Source organism: Quercus robur, chromosome 8 (genome assembly GCF_932294415.1).
Source record: "Quercus robur chromosome 8, dhQueRobu3.1, whole genome shotgun sequence".
NCBI classification, from domain to species: Eukaryota; Viridiplantae; Streptophyta; class Magnoliopsida; order Fagales; family Fagaceae; genus Quercus; species Quercus robur.
The window spans coordinates 53,998,247-54,014,605 of record NC_065541.1 but is presented as its reverse complement, the minus strand read 5'-3'; the positions used below and the strand labels follow the sequence as shown (position 1 = coordinate 54,014,605).

Here is a 16,359-nt window from a genome sequence, read left to right as displayed (position 1 = left end):
AATACAAAAAGTCGTATATAAGTTAACTGACCCTTAGGTAAGTTTGTCAACTCAAGTTTAGTTGTAAACTTACACTAGATACTATCCTGATCATTGGTCATTTTTAACACAATTGTAGCTATTCAACAAAGTTTATTTGTTTAGTAAATCAGTATATGTAGCCTGAAGCAAATCCCTTTTCTACCCTACATTGACATTCTATACCTAATAATTCATTTGGTAAAAGTCCATTCATAATTTATAGTTATTCAATAATTTAAAACAAAGCCAAAGAGAGTTGTTCAATTTGGTTAGTTTATAAACAGAGGATATCAGAACCAATACACGTTGAATTCTTCGAAGCGAGCAAGTTGCAGCTCAAACATTAGCAAATGGTACTGAATTCCTATTTCTGTCCATATCGCACGTAGCTCCAAAATGAGATACAGTAAAGAGTTTTTACAGCTAAACAAGGCATAGAATTTGTTACCTTGTTCCAATGGGTGAGGGATGATGGGAACAAATTGAAAGAATTACAGAGAAGAATAAACAATGTGGAAAAGATAACAAAATAGGGAAAATACCCCAAAGAAAAACAAATCTTATCCCTCTCTGCCTAAACTTACTAAAGTGACGTCTTAGTTAGAAATAACGACCCAACCAGCAAGAGAGATAGAGAAGATCTCACCATATGACAAAGCCCTCAATAATGAGTTCATTCACTTAATTTGCACCTGTGAAGGTAGGGATGATCATACTTAATGTACTTAGTCCAGTAAGAACGATATCTTGTCATTGCCAACTCCAGCCAGGGTTTCATGTTGCCATTATAGTGTATCACTGCAGCATTATCAATCTCTGTACGATCAACGCTTGGATTGTAACCCAAACCAAGCACATGCCATGACTTCTCAAGAGGATGTGTCAGCCCATAAAATGTAATTAATCCCGGAGGTAATGTCCCAAGCTTCCAAAGTACCCTATCTTCATTCTAAATCCGCCACAGAAAACAAAAAGGTCAATGACTAAATAATTATGATAATGTAGATTTATATATATATATATATATATATATATAAGTAAATAGTGGGGGAAGGGGAGGTGGGTTCAAACCAATTATTATATGCAGAATTTTACAGTGGAAAAAAAAATTAAAAACAGTTTTCATGAAATAGGCCTAGGGAATGAAGTTCTTTTTAAAGGAATTATATTTACACCCCTTAAGCTTGGGATGACTTCTAAATTGGTCCATTAACTATAAAAGCTTGCAATTTCTGTCAACATCCATTAGAATTTTCTTGTTAAACCACCAAGAAATGATATTTTTGTGAAGAAAAAAAGGGGTGGGGGGGTCATTTTTACACGATAACGGAAGAATTGTGACCAACCATTACGAAAGGAGCACATTAATATTGTTATAATAGTTGAGGGTGAAAATTGCAAGATTTAAAATTCGGGGAACATATCAAAAAGCAACCCTAAACTTAGAGGGTGTAAAGTGCTTTTTAATAAGCAAGTATGAATATCATTAAGTGCAAAAATGGTCGCAGCCTTACTACATGGAATTTATACGAGTAAGCCTAAGAGAGTAAAGTTACCAGTGATGAAAATAAACTTGCAGAGATTTATGTCAAGTTATAAGTCATGCATAAAACTTGTTTGTACACGGAACAAGGAAACAGAACACATGCAAAAAAATGCAGGGGTTAAAAGGCTCACCATGTTCTGCCACTTGTGATATATGCCAGTAATATCCCTCTTTTTCCACTCCTCAAGATCAAAAATGTTCATCCCATACGCCCACCCGCATGCATTTGGATCAAAGTTTCTTGAAATATGAGGATTTGTAAAGTTAAGGTACTTGTCAAAACGGTGAAAGCTCTCACCACAGGTCTCCACCGCCCCATTAACCTTGCCTTGGAGATTCACAGACCACAGTCCAGTCAAGTCTTTCTGGACAACAATGTCATCGTCAAGAAACAGGATCTTATCTAACTTTGGATAAACCTGTGGTAGATAGAACCTCAGATGGTTAAGCATTGATAGATACTTCGGGTTCCTGTACTTTAGATTAGCAGCACCAGATGAAAGAGTGGTTGGATGGCCAGCCTTGAAATAATACTCTTTCATTGCAGCAGACTCAAGTTGACGAAGAACAGGGCAATAAGATGAATTAAGCCACTTAAATTCATCAACATTTTCAACATGGATCGTGGCTTTTCCAGGAGGATTCAACAGAAACCACATATTCATGGCTCCAAAATTGAGTTTATCAGTGACAAGATGGAAAACATGTTTTGAAGAGTCCTGCAGTGCAGCCAAGAAGCATGTTTTAGTCAAACACAAGAAAGCAAGCAACTTTTATTGAACATTAATTTAGTAGCATAAGTTCCCCATTACGTGGAGGTATCTCAAGAAGCAGCTCCATAAGATCCTCCTCTCACAGCATGAGAGACCCACAGATGTGTGGGTCACACATGTTGCGACAGTGGCTTCATGGAGCCTCTCTATAAGGTAATATTCCCATTACGCGTCCATATGAAGTGGGTTCTGTCAAAAGAGAGGTCCCACTTAAAAGAATTTCAATATAAAAAAATTATTATCAAACAACTTTAAGTGCCTGTTGAATGTTGCATTTCAGCATCCCAAACAGGCACATACAGCCCTATGGCAGTTTGACAGACGTTTCCTTTACAATCACATTTATAGTCCTGATAATTATGTCATTATTAACCCACAATCAACCACCTCGTCAATTTCTCTCCTTCCTCCCTAACCACCATTTTTCACACACACCCAATGGGTCTTGACTCTTAAACCCACGACTTCACCCTCCATCCCATTATTATGGGAGAAGGAAGTACCAATTAAGCTATAGTTCATTGATTCATCCCTCCTTACCACCATTATCCACAAACCCTTGCAGGAAACAATTTCAATACTCAAATACTCCCTCCAACCCATTTTGTTAGGCCTATTTAAAAAATCCAACTTTTTAAAGGAATATCATTTAATGCATTGTCTTTTATATAAAAAAGTACAAGCTTTTAAAACTACCCTCCGTAATTTAAAAGTTTAGTGAAAAGAGGGGATATTGAATTTTTAAATAAAGTGAAGGATATGTTAGGAAATTTATTTATTGACTTTTCAAAGAGGACTTTATTTTGGGACATCCCAAAATGGAATGGAGGAAAAACAATTTGGGTTTCAGAGAGTAGATTTGTAAGGAAAATCTTGAAAAATGTTTAAAATGATATAAAAATAAAAACACCATAGGCGCCACCTCTAATTCATTCCCAAACTCCCTCACATCATTCCCAAACTCCCTCACATCTTGTCTTTCAAAGTACTCAGACCAAATATCTGCAACAATCAGAAACCCAAATACCAACTCCAATGAAATGGACTTTTATGTGTTGATCCTACAGATTTGAGTAAAATGGAGCCATTGCAGACATCAATAGGCCTCTTCTTCTTTCCACTTCAAGCTGGCCTCAGGTATATGTACATTTCAGGGATTGTAATAATTGGGGGTGTTACTGTCACCAATGGCATGCATATGGAACCATAATGGTCTGGTGGTACCACAAAAGCACTCATAAAAAACTGATTAAAAAAGTTCGCAGCAAACAATTTCAATACTCAAATACTCCCTCCGACCCATTTTATTAGGCCTATTTAAAAAATCCAACTTTTTAAAGGAATATCATTTAATGCATTGTCTTTTATATAAAAAGGTACAAGTTTTCAAAACTACCCTCCGTAATTTAAAAGTTTAGTGAAAAGGGGGGGTATTGAATTTTTAAATAAAGTGAAGGATATGTTAGGAAATTTATTTGTTGACTTTTCAAAGAGGACTTTATTTTGGGACATCCCAAAATGGAATGGAGGAAAAATAATTTGGGTTTGAGAGAGTAGATTTGTAAGGAAAATCTTGAAAAATGTTAAAAACGATATAAAAATAAAAACACCATAGGCACCACCTCTAATTCATTCCCAAACTCCCTCACATCTTGTCTTTCAAAGCACTCAGACCAAATATCTGCAACAATCAGAAACCCAAATACCGACTCCAATGAAATGGACTTTTATGTGTTGATCCTACAGATTTGAGTAAAATGGAGCCATTGCGAACACCAATAGGCCTCTTCTTCTTTCCACTTCAAGCTGGCCTAAGGTAAATGTACATTTCAAGGATTGTAATAATTGGGGGTGTCACTGTCACCAATGGCATGCATATGGAACCATAATGGTCTGGTGGTACCACCAAAGCACTCATAAAAAACTGATTACGAAAGTTCGCAGCAATACCCAACAGGCCCAGATTGATCTGATTCAAAAGATATACCTAACATCTTTTTCAATAGTTATGTTAGTGGTACTGCCTGATCAACCTATGGAGAAAACCTGAGTTAAAGTCCCTCCTCACTTTTTCTAAGCAAAAAAGAAAGGGGGGAGGGGAGGGGAGTGAACTAACTATTAGTTAATGTATATATATATCCAGCGCATTTAGCAAGAAATTATACGTCTGAAGTGAAACCAACTGGAGATCTTCTAATTTCAAACCACAAGTACCAGAAATTTTTTTTGCTGGGTAATTGTTTATGCAGGGGATAGAACCCCTGAGCTGGCGGTCACCAAGTGAACCGGGTACCACTTAGGCCAGAAGGCCCGGTGGTAAACCACAAGTACCAGAAATTGCAAGTACAAATAAGGCAACAGGGACAAAAAAAAAATTCAGAGCATCAACAAGGGTTTTCAGTCTTTTGGAAAGACGCACTTTAAGCTAGTGGAATAGAATAAGACAGCGTACATCACCTTGGCATTCATAACAGTTGAGTTGACAACAACCGATGCAGCCAAGACATTGTCTGAGAAGAGGGCATAATGATAAAGATTTGGATTCTCCAAATTCTCACTTCTGGGGAACTTCCGCTTTTCTGGAGGAAGGAGGTTGTAATCTATGGTTAAGCGCAGAGATAAGCAGTGGATTGCATTTGGAAGGGTCTTGGCAGCTAACTGACTCAAGAATGTACTCTGCTTTTTCAAGCTTCTAACTTGTTCATCTGCTGACTGAAGCATTGCTCTCAGCTTCTTAGTCACCAACTTGCAGTCATACAGTTGCTCTCTTGCTTTTGACAGAAGTTGGCCCATATCTTTGATTTTCGCAGGTGCACTAGAAACAAGTTGAACATGATATAAGGTAAAAATTGCCAAAGTTATCAATATAAAGAACATGAACAAATGCAGATATTGAAACATAATGGATCACATTACATGCCCAATATTCTGTTACCTGCTATGTAGATCAGCATCAGCATTGGCCTCTCCTAAAGCCCGCTGGCTCTGTTTAAGGTGAGCCTCTAGTTGTTGGTACAAGTCACCCTTGTTCTTCATCTTCGCAATGCTTAAATAGACCTTTGCCATTATGATTTGATCCCGCATCAAGCGTACTGTTGAATCAGAGTTCTCATTTTCGTTTTCTTTCCTCCATATGCTGTATTTTCCCAGAACAGCAGAGTCAACTGATTTGGAACGTTCAATGGCTGCATTTTCAAACTTTACAATTGCTTCATCATCCTGTTTTACCAATTCAGATGCACGCTTTTCACGTCTCTTCTCACGCAATTGCTGCAAAAGAGCTTAAAGAGGTATATATCAACAGTCAAGAAGTAAAGCAGCTAATAATCTGGTAAAATCCATGAAGAGCAAATGCTAGTATAAAGATGTAATTTGTTCCTTAATATTATGTGTTGAAAATATTAAATTTTCAAGGTCAAAAGAAACTTTGAACAACATGGTGACTAGAACACGCAAGCATCCAAGGATGATGATTACCCTCCGGGCTAGGTCTGCAGGTTTAGCGATAAATTGAGCACGATCATCTGCACAGGACATCAATTAGAAAACATCGCCCATATTCAGATTCCACTACGGAAAACATTGCAATCTCAATATCAAAAGTCATGTAAAAGAGTATCAGCCATATTCTGATGCTAATACAAAATATGTTATCACCTGAAAATTTGTGCCTTTTGCCTTTAGGTGTTTCTTTTCTAACATCTGCAGCCTCTCGGTTTGGCTTTGAACAGAACCACAAAACATAACACATCAATAAGCCAGCCACAATTAATTAACAAGCTTTCTGCAACACTAAAAGTGTAAGAGGAACAAGAAGGAATTCAAGCAGAAACATAATAGTCATCCTAACCTCATAAGAGTCACTGTCAACAACTGAAGTCTTTGCACCAATGACTTTCCATGAAGCAGACAAGTTGTTTTTCTTAAAAATATCAAGACTCAGAGGCCCCATGTCACTTGTGCGGGAAGCGATAACATCCATGGCCTAAAATGCAGACACGGTCAGTGTGTTAGCTATAAGAAAAACTCCAACACTAAGAGACTGCCACTACTTATGTTAACTAAGACATGTATAACCCAATAAAATTTTCATCAACATGCACTTGCCTTTTTTGTGAAAAGAGATTTTACATTTTGCAGTGCCAACCTTTCTCTCCAATCCACATTCTGCACACACAACCAAATTCTTCATCATTTTAAGATAAAGAAGCAGACAGAATACAATACAGAAAATATAAGAAAATAAGCCGAAGAAAAGGACAAATGTCTGAAAAAGGGCACCTGTTTAATTGGATCAGTTGAAAGATCATCTCGATCTGCATGATTAATAACAATATTAATCATTTTAACTAACACTGATGAAAGCACGCATGCGTACATACATAATGCATTAATTTGTAAGTGTATAGATCTCCACACAAGAACTACTGGTATTTCATATAATGCTGGACTTCATTTCAACCTCATCAGAAAAAAAAATAATAATCATAAAGTGCCCATCAGCTTTACCGCAAACAGCATCTCCTCTCCCTGTAAGATCAAGGAGAGTGAGGTCCTAGGTTCTAGACGTATTGGGTGTGTGTGTAAGAAAGAAAAAAAAAATTGATCATAAGGTTTTCATCGCATTTAGGCTGGCTACAAGACTCATTGCCTCCATTTTTACTGTAACCACACCGGTGAGTAGCATATAATGGATTATAACCTAAATGTCACCATCCCCCATGAGTCCATGACATCTAATAGCAACTAGTATACATGCATCATTGTCATTTCAAAAGTTCAGATCCCTATCCACAATTTTGTCAAAACTCAATTGGTCAAGTACAAAGAACCATCAAATTTCCTAAGGCAAACAATCTCCAACCAAGAATTGCAGGAAAGGTTGCAAAGTAGGATATGATATTAATCAAAGAAATCCGACTCTGATTAGAATAACGTATCGAGCAAATTGAAGGTACCGCGCAAGTGGCATTGCACAAAGAACAAAGTACACTACTTCTGTACTATCTTTCCATTGAAAATTTGAAAGCACTTCCAGATAAAGGTACTTCCAAAATCAAAAACGTTAACAAAAATGATTTGCCAAAGCCATTTTTCAGAAATATCCAAGCTCTAAGTTTCCATCAATGATCATTCATTGTCATCAAGATTCACAAAATAAAATAAAATAAATCAAATCCCAAATCTTCATCCACAATCCCAATCAATGTTTCAAGAATCACTTAGTACAACAAAAAATATTATATATTTTCTTCTCAACTCAAATATCTAGGGCATCACGTCCACATTTTCCAAGTAAAAAATAACTAAAAAATTGCTTTTTAAAGAACTGATTAAAGTGAGATCTAAGAAATTAAGTTTCCACATTGAGAAAATGGATAAAGAAAGTTTACCAGTGGCGTGGAGACCTCGTCGAACAAAGAAAATGAAAGGGACGAGGACCGCGAAGAAGAGGAGAATTGCTAAAGGGAATCCAGATCCACCGCCTCTGTTCCTGTGGACGCTCGCACCTGACAGTCCTCGCTTCATCGCCATCAATGCCGACGAAATCAAAACCTAAAAGTCATACTCCAAAACAAGAAAAACTAACAACTCAGAGAGTGCGAGAGCGAGAGTGTGTGTGTGTGTGTGTTTTGAAAGTAGAATTGCGACGAGATTTGGAAGCGCTTTAAGCGCTTATCGCTGAAGTCGAAAGAGAAAGACGTGCGGGACAAGGAAAATGCACAGAGAGAGACAGTGGAGTGTGATTCGGAGCCTAATTGTTCAAAAGTTCACGAAGCTCGCAATGTATGAGAGAGAAAGAGAGAGAGATATTCTCCGATTGCGTTAATTTCGTTGCCCTAAGCCCCACACACACATGGAGAGAGAAAGAGGAACACCGATCTTTACTTTCGGGGGTTTTGATTTTCCGTCTTTTTTTTTTTTTTTAATTTATCTGCGGGCAATAATTGATTTTGATATTTGATTTTGATATTTATGGGTTACTTTCTAGTTTCTAGTTTCTACAATAACGGCACGGAGGGCTACTACGACGTCGTTGTCATTGTGGGAAGTCAGTGTGGCCGCTTACTTAAGAGCTAAGCGCGTCACCAAAGCCTCCCCCCAATCAAATATAGCCTCTTCTTTTTTCTTTCTTTTATCCTTCCTTCCTTTCCTTTTCTTTTTTCTATTACTAGTACTCTCAAAAAATCATCTTTTTTTTAAAAAAAAATTTTTAAAAATCTTCCAATTCATTACGTCGTCGTTGTCATTGTGTTCATGGATTCTAGATGCATAACATATAATAATGAGTATACATGTGTAATTGTAATTACGAAGGGTTGAATTTATGGAAGGGCGTTGGGGATTTGGTAAGCTATCCATGGGCCCCATTCAATTATTATTATTATTATTATTATTATAGCCTCTTAATGCGACGACTTTGGTTATTCTTGTCTCAAAACCTGTACTTAGATGCTATTTCTTAGATTCTCATTTTAAAATTTTGCTATATAAATTTTTTCTCATAAGATAAAAGTATTTTTTTTTTAATTAAGTAGACACATGGCTGAATTTAAAAAAAAAAACCTAAGAAATAACACTTAAAATACTATACCTAAATTTTATCCTCCCTTAGTGATATATAATCTGGCATCAATATCATAGTAGATTTCAAAGTCATGCGTAATAATAATAATATCTTGCCGACAAAGTATTTCAAATCCTCTCTCTTTCTATTTGTATTAATCTAAGGCATTTACTAACATTTGTCCTTAAGACATGCATTAATAAACTATTTTAAGAAATTTTTTATGTAAAAATAGAAAAATAATAATTCACTATTTTGACAGTTTTTTCATTTTTCCATAAAAACTTTCCCAATGGCACACATTAACCGAATCCTTAATCTAATCATTCAATGAAAATATCCTCAAAGCCATGAGCTTTTTTTTAACAATCCTCACTACACTTAACCAAAAAGATAAATAAAACAACAAACTACTACAACCCAAATTGATTCCACCTGTGTGTAATTCCATCTTCAATCAGCTCCATCCTTCTATTTTTAATGGCCATCAAAAAGATCGAATATGACCACTGATATCTATTAATCTGGTACCGACCTTATTTATTCTCACATCAACCAATCTCTACCGCCATGGATATCTATCAACCTTCTGACCTTATTTATTCACACATCAACCAATCTCGACCAGTGTTATTAGTGCGCACTTAATCAACAGTTCAGAGCAGCTATCATACAGAGGGTTGCAAGAATAAAGCACTGGTGTAACAATACAAAAACCCCATAAAATATATATATATATATATATATATATCAATAATGGTATAGCAATCACATATTATATATTTCCCGAACTCGCAAAAGGTTTCAATTTATACATAGGAGTATTACCATCCACATCATTTTAACACTTCATAACTAGCCACATATGTACCCGCATATAAGGAGGCATAAACTCGCATCAAAAATCCTGTAAACAGTGTTACAAGACCCTCCCTAGACAAACTGATTATGAGCAACCTAAATCATATGCCAAATGAAGCGAACTTCTCTAGAGAATAGCAACATCCAAGTAATCTCCAATCTGCAATTGAGAAAAACATGTTTTTAAGTGACAATTTGGAAATATAACTAAGAAATCTAAGATACACGGAACCCAAAGAGCATATCATTTTACCTGAAAGCGAAGTTCAGCCAATGTCTTGCTGTCATCCAATCTTCCATTTCCATAAGAATACGTCATTCCCACCTTCATGAATCAATGGGGAATTCCACAATCAGAACCTCATTATAAGTATCGCTCATTAATCAACCAGTAAAGCATACTTGCCACTACAAATATAACATATATTTCCCATGAAAACACATGTTTAGAGCTAAGCTGTCAATCCACACTACCAATTAAAATATTTGAGTTCTGAGGGACATACCATAGCCATTTCAGCCCTAACATTCACCATAACACTACAATGTAAAAACACCTTTTTCCAGCCAAGAGAAGAGTGAAACATAGAAAAATTTTAGCAACATTGTGAAGAACCAGGATGTCTGTCGTAACCATAAAATTTAGTTAACTGAAAAAAACACTCCCAAGAAATTCTGGAAGAGGAGGGGAAAGTTTGATATGGATGTCCCACCCAACTTGCCGTTCCCCACCCCCCCCCACCCCCCCCAACAAAAAAACCCCAAAATAGCTTTACTTTCTCAACTAGTAAAAGACCAAGTAGACCCAATGTTTGACAACTTTTATAAACTATACAAGAAATGATAAATTGAATAATGTTGCATACACAGTGGAAACAGGGAGGAAAATGCAATTAGCCCAGCAATTTCTCCCGCTACTTAAGTTTTTTGGTCACACTGTTCACAATCCTTTTGGCATAAAACATTAAAAAAAAAAATCATCTGATGGATACAATAAAGAATAGGAATTTATTTGTGCTAGCTAGTCTTTTCTAAACTAGTGCACAGGGGGTTAGAACCCTGGGTGATTTCAAGTACCATCCTAAGGCCTAAGCATGCTGCCTCAAAACATTTTTTTTTTTAATATTGATAAGTAACACACACATTTAATGGGTCTTGAACCCACAACCTCACCCTCCACCTAGCACGGGGAGGAGGTGCCAACTGAGCTAGAGCTCATCGACAAAAGGACTAAAATGCGCTTGTGATTTGCTGATTATTTCAGGGGTTTTTTGGGAGCTGATATTCAATCAGCATGGGTAGCTCAGGAAGCCTTGGATTCCACCAAAATAAAATAAAAACCTCTCAAGTTTGAGGACTAACCCTACCAAGAGTGAAGTTTTTCTTGCCACTGTTCCTTTGAGGCTTACGCGGCAAATTCTTACGCAGCAAATTCTAGACCTTCTTCTATTAAATTTTCAGAGAAGGATTGCAAACCACTCATTGAGAATATCACAGCAAGGATTGATTCATGGTCCTCCAAGTTTCTATCCTTTCCAGCTTCAACTGATAAAAATCGATTTTGTTTAGCCATCATGATTATTGGACCAGAATCTTTCTTTGTTTTTTTAATTGATAAGTTATTACACACACCCAATGGGTCTTAAACCCATGACCTCCCCCTCGCCCTAGAACTTATAAGAGGAGGAGGTGCCAGTTAAGCTGGTGCTCATAGGCCATATAGGACCAGAATGTTTATTCTCTCAAAAAAGGTTGTCAAGAAGTTAAATAGTTTATTATGGAGCGGTCCAAGCACTCCTGCATTTGCAGTAAGTGTTAACTGAAATTTGGTTAGTAAGTCAAGGTCTAAAGGGGGATTACGCTTGAGAAAACTAGAACAGTCGAATAAAGTTGAAATTATGGGATTTATCTGGAATTGTTTTGTGCTCCATTTGGGTTCCTTGGGCTCAAATGAATCTTCTCAAAGGTAAGATCCTTTGGGTGGTGAAAACTCCTCAAGATTGCCCCTATGACTAAAATTTTTAAGATGAGAGAACCCACTAGGCCTTCAATAGGATTTGCGATTGGCAATAGTAAAGCTATTCCTTCTGGCACAATTGGTGGCATCCAGATCGCACTATGTATCCTAAATATGGCTACAGAGATATAGATCATGTAGCTAGGTCTTTTGATGCTAAATTATCTACTGTATTGAGGGGATGGCAATTGAATCTGGAAGTCTGCTAGATCTGAAGCCCTGGTGAACATTCAACGGAAGTTGAATAAGGGAGGATAGACCTATATGGATCTCAGCAAAATCAAGGAACTATTCTTGTGCAGAAGCCTGGAAGTCTGCTAGTGCTAGATCTATTCTTTGAGTGGGCAGGGAATATATGGAGGACCATTATGAATTGGCGTTTAATAAAGAATCCTAAGTTCTACTACGATGACATTATAGCTTGGGTGTAGATCAGTTGAGATGCAAAAGCTTCAAATCCATAGTATGCAGACTTGCTTAGGGGTCTGCTGTCTATCATATCTAGCAGCGTAGAAATGTGATAATTCAATCAAGGGAAGATCAGTTCTAAGGATAGCATTGAGAGAATGATTAGATGGGAAATCAAGTACAATAGAGCATAACGGAAGTTTCTGTAATTCTGTCCAGAACAGGGCAGTGTGCTCTATGTGGGGCATTTCCAATTCTGTACTAAAAGCTATTCCTTTAAATAGCTCTGCTTCTTTTATGATTTAATACCAGGGTTCTATGCTCTGGTTTGTGCTGCATCAGGTGTCGGTTTATCAGTTAAATTGTGTTGTTTTTTTTTGTATTGTCCCTATTGAAGTGAATGTTCTTGTTAATTAAAAAAAAAAAATTTAAAGGAAATTATTAATTGAAAAGGATATATCTGATCAAATATGTTCTTATAATATGGAAGACCAATATCATTCATCTACACATAACTCATCAAAACATGCACAGGTTAGAAGAATTTGCAAAGTCACTCTCATATAAATGATAACATGTCAATGGACAGACACTGGATGATGGCAATTTATTAACGCATGGGGAAGAGAGGGAGAGATACTAACTTCTTTCACTTTAAAACGGCCGTTGTTATCAGGATATACAAAAGCAAATGATAATCTTGCACTTTTTCTCCTTGCAGCTGGAGCTACCTCTTTGACCTGTAAAAGAAACACAATAAACCATGAATGGATGACCCATAAAAAATAAACATAAATTGATTCTTGCAAAGAAAGAGACAAAAGTATGACAGTTAAAATTTCAAACCAAGATAGAAAGACACTCATCTAGAGAAAAGTTCATTATAATCAGTTACCTTTGCATTCATACATTGTGCACAGATGCATAAACAATATTACCCCATATATACTTTTTCAGTTGCAGTGGAATGGTGCATGTTTCTTATACCTTTTTAGGCTCGTATTTCACGTTTCTTATTTTATTTATTCATTTATTATATAAAAGTATCAAGTGAATAACAGCTTAAGTAATCAGTACGCATGTTAATCCAACAGAAACTTGTTTCAACAAACACTCCCATCTGATATTTTTCTGGAAAAAACAGAGTGCATCCTAGGCATGTTCTTTCATAACAAGCATATCCCTCTATAGGCCAAGTTGATGATTGCAAAGATAGCCCACTATTTATCAACCACCAAACACCCAGGGGCTGTTTGGATTTGCAAGTTTTCATCACCCATCACTCTATTTTCATCACCCATAACTCAAAACTGATGGGTCTCACAGAGAGAAAGTCTGTTTGGCTGTGTTTTCAAGTTTTGTTTCCATCACTCAATTCTCTGATTTTTGAGTGATGAGTTGGCAAAACTGAAAACAACTTTTGGGTGTTTTTGAGTTATGGAAACTGAGTTATGATGGCATTTTTGTAATTCTGCTGAACTTAGTGGGTCCCACCCACATGTTAAGTCCCATCCGTGGCAGAGCAATAATGCCCAGCCAACGGCTACAGCACTCTTCATTCTCAACCTCCATTGTTGTTATTTCCAAAAGGTGATATTGCTCTCAAAAAGCCATTCTCAGCCTCCAGATTCTGCTGAAACAAGCCGTGAGTGTTTTTTTTTTTTTTCTTCCTTTCTTCACATCTATTGCTTCTTCAGCTGAAACACCATCTTCCTTTAAATTCACCAAGCCCTCGGTCACCATAATGTCCTTCCAAAGATTCACAAAACCCCAAACGCAACCCATGGATTGCTTGATCTTGGTTAGCTAATAATCTGGCCTTTGAATATTACTGTAGTTATGGTGATGTGGTCTATGAATTCTCAATAAAACTATGAAGAGAGATTTTTTCTTGCAGATTTTCTCTCTCTGCTTTTAAAGTGTTTCCCTAAAATCTTTCTTTTTCTTCCCAACTGCAACCCAGTTCCCTGACTCAAACTCCACCAACACCTCCATTCCAAATCTAACCCACTATGACTCACCAAAATGGGGCTTAAATATGCAGTTCATTAATCCAAGAAAGCAAAAATCTCACAATTCACAATGTACAAGTTTCAGTGGTAACAACTAATAACATCCTTCGTGGTTCAAATCAACCCCCACTCCTACTATCTATAATAATAATAATAATAAATAATAAATAATAAAAACAAAAGACCCATGGATTGGAATTAATTACATCCCTAATTCCATATTCCTTAACATCTTTTCTTTTGTACTGAAAATTTTCAGTGAGGATGCCAAGGGTCTTTGGCAACCTTTTCTTTTCACTGCTCAGCCTGACTTGGATTCAATAAAAAAAATGATTTAAAGCTTAGACTGCACACCATTTTAGATGAAGATGGTGACCGAGGACTTGGTGAATTTAAAGGAAGAAGGTGTTTCAGCTGAAGAAGCAATAGATGTGAAGAAAAAAAAAGAACTCTCACCTGAGCTGTGGCCACTCTCAAAGAAGAAGACGCTGACAGAGAGAAAAAGTCAATTTTTTATTTATTAAAAAAAATGAATAAAGAAGAAGACATACCTGTGGAACAATGGTAGCATGGTTAGAGTCAGAGGGTGGGTTCCACGTTTTTGAGTTTTTAAAGTTGAAAACAGAACTGAGTTTTAGGTGCCAAACTGGGTTTTGGAAATATTTGGGGATTATTGAGTTATAGGAAATGAGTTATAAAGTGATGAGTGATGATATTTGAGTGATGAGTGATGAGTGAGCATTTTTTTCACCCAAACAGCCCCCTAGCCATTTTCTAGTGCAATACCACCGTTTCCCTAGATTTAACCTCACTCATTGTCATCCAGTTCAAACCAAACCTAAAATGTTTAGTGGTCACCCAGGTAACAGAATCGAATGCCAATCCCAACACAACTATTTGTCCATTGAGAAAACTGTTGGTGCCTTATAGATTGTCAATCGGCCAATCACACACTTATAAACCATCATATAGTGAACCATGGCTGCCGCAGCAGCTAGCACCATTCATCATTAATAGAAATAGCAAAAAAGGACTTGTCAATTACGCAAATACCAATGAGTATGATTTCAGACAAAATTAGAACCACAGAAAAGAATACATGTAACTGACCCTAACTAGTTTGTAAAGGATCCATAACTAACCCTAAAATTTTGGGACTGCAGCTTTAAATGCAAATTCATACAAATTGAAAACATAAATGCGTACAAATACAAAAATATACACAGAAGCTTGTAGAGAGAGAGATAGAGGCATACCAAATCAGTTAGCTCGCGAAGAGTCGCATCCTTCCAGGTATAGATTTGAACTTCATCCTTGGGCTCCTTGCCTCTCACTGCAAAGTCTTCATCACCATGATGACCCCCAACCTTCACAAAATTCAACAAAAAAGTTATAGCAGCATTTACACATAAGAGAATCCAATTGAATTTATCAAAACTGCACAAATAATTTACTCCACAGCTTTGAACAACCAGAATACCTTGGTGAAAACGCGAAGCAACAATGGACAAGTCTGCAAGCAAAGAAATTCAAAGAGAATCAAAGAAAGATTTTCAGGGAACAAAATCAGAAACCCTAGGAAAAGTAAGAAAACCATACAAACCTTTTCGCGATCAACGGGTTCGAAGCGAGGGCGAGGAGGAAACTGGGCCCTTGGAGGTGGGCCCTGTGGTCTCCCTCCTTGTCTCCTTTGTCCTTCTCCTATTCCTGCCATCTCTCTCTCTCTCTCTCTCTCTCTCTCTCAGCTTCTGCTTCTCTCTTCTGTTTTTTCTGCTTTTAGCAAAGTGGTTTTATTGGTGGGCATGGGCCTGGACATGAGGGATTTGGGCCCGGCTCAGAAAGATAAGTCATTGGGCCTTTTGGATTCACTAGTCTTTATGCTACGGCCCAATGGAGGCCCAAAAATATTAGAAGCATTTCCAACTACCCATTTGGGCTAATTATTGTTTCACATTGAACATTCATATTTTACCTAAGATGTTTACATTCTACGCATGATATACATTCTAATCTAATAATAATAGAATAAAAGTATTGGATTTTTCTTACAAGTCTCTTAACTTTTTACATGCTAACATTGTGTTTCAATATTTAGTGTTAAATTGTTACTCGCCAATTGAAACCAGTTATAAATCACCTATCATGAGTTCCAT

At 36.8% G+C, this 16,359-nt stretch overlaps 2 protein-coding genes and 2 long non-coding RNA genes across 4 annotated transcripts; 1 reads left to right on the top strand and 3 right to left on the bottom strand.

Moving 5' to 3' along the window:
• Nucleotides 1-332: 332 nt before the first annotated feature.
• Nucleotides 333-8,261, bottom strand: LOC126697045 (polygalacturonate 4-alpha-galacturonosyltransferase). The gene is made up of 10 exons (XM_050393871.1): nucleotides 7,734-8,261; nucleotides 6,622-6,656; nucleotides 6,448-6,507; nucleotides 6,191-6,325; nucleotides 5,998-6,061; nucleotides 5,818-5,864; nucleotides 5,276-5,610; nucleotides 4,798-5,155; nucleotides 1,699-2,286; nucleotides 333-970 (listed from the first exon to the last, which is right to left on the bottom strand). The coding sequence occupies exons 1-10, from the start codon at nucleotides 7,873-7,875 to the stop codon at nucleotides 695-697; spliced, it is 2,040 nt and encodes a 679-aa protein (XP_050249828.1). The 5' UTR covers nucleotides 7,876-8,261; the 3' UTR covers nucleotides 333-694.
• Nucleotides 2,871-3,930, top strand: LOC126697048 (uncharacterized). The gene is made up of 2 exons (XR_007646138.1): nucleotides 2,871-3,016; nucleotides 3,717-3,930. It is a non-coding gene; the product is annotated as an uncharacterized LOC126697048 (long non-coding RNA).
• On the bottom strand, nucleotides 3,103-4,784 carry LOC126697047 (uncharacterized). Its single transcript, XR_007646137.1, has 2 exons — nucleotides 3,963-4,784; nucleotides 3,103-3,262 (listed from the first exon to the last, which is right to left on the bottom strand). It is a non-coding gene; the product is annotated as an uncharacterized LOC126697047 (long non-coding RNA).
• Nucleotides 8,262-9,665: 1,404 nt separating the features above from the next.
• LOC126697046 (histone deacetylase complex subunit SAP18) lies at nucleotides 9,666-15,971 on the bottom strand. The gene is made up of 6 exons (XM_050393872.1): nucleotides 15,810-15,971; nucleotides 15,687-15,719; nucleotides 15,463-15,573; nucleotides 12,839-12,934; nucleotides 10,023-10,094; nucleotides 9,666-9,929 (listed from the first exon to the last, which is right to left on the bottom strand). The coding sequence occupies exons 1-6, from the start codon at nucleotides 15,918-15,920 to the stop codon at nucleotides 9,897-9,899; spliced, it is 456 nt and encodes a 151-aa protein (XP_050249829.1). The 5' UTR covers nucleotides 15,921-15,971; the 3' UTR covers nucleotides 9,666-9,896.
• Nucleotides 15,972-16,359: the final 388 nt, after the last annotated feature.

What these genes read in the sequence shown, in the direction of transcription:
- LOC126697045 (XM_050393871.1), bottom strand. Translation starts at nt 7,875, where the DNA reads ATGGCGATGAAGCGAGGACTGTCAGGTGCGAGCGTCCACAGGAACAGA. An exon ending in CAACTGATCCAATTAAACAG is followed by an intron (nt 6,508 to 6,621) that starts GTGCCCTTTTTC and finishes TTGTGTGTGCAG; the next exon opens with AATGTGGATTGGAGAGAAAG. An exon ending in TTGACAGTGACTCTTATGAG is followed by an intron (nt 6,062 to 6,190) that starts GTTAGGATGACT and finishes TTCTGTTCAAAG; the next exon opens with CCAAACCGAGAGGCTGCAGA.
- LOC126697046 (XM_050393872.1), bottom strand. Translation starts at nt 15,920, where the DNA reads ATGGCAGGAATAGGAGAAGGACAAAGGAGACAAGGAGGGAGACCACAG. An exon ending in GCCGTTTTAAAGTGAAAGAA is followed by an intron (nt 10,095 to 12,838) that starts GTTAGTATCTCT and finishes TGATTCATGAAG; the next exon opens with GTGGGAATGACGTATTCTTA. An exon ending in TGGCTGAACTTCGCTTTCAG is followed by an intron (nt 9,930 to 10,022) that starts GTAAAATGATAT and finishes TCTCAATTGCAG; the next exon opens with ATTGGAGATTACTTGGATGT.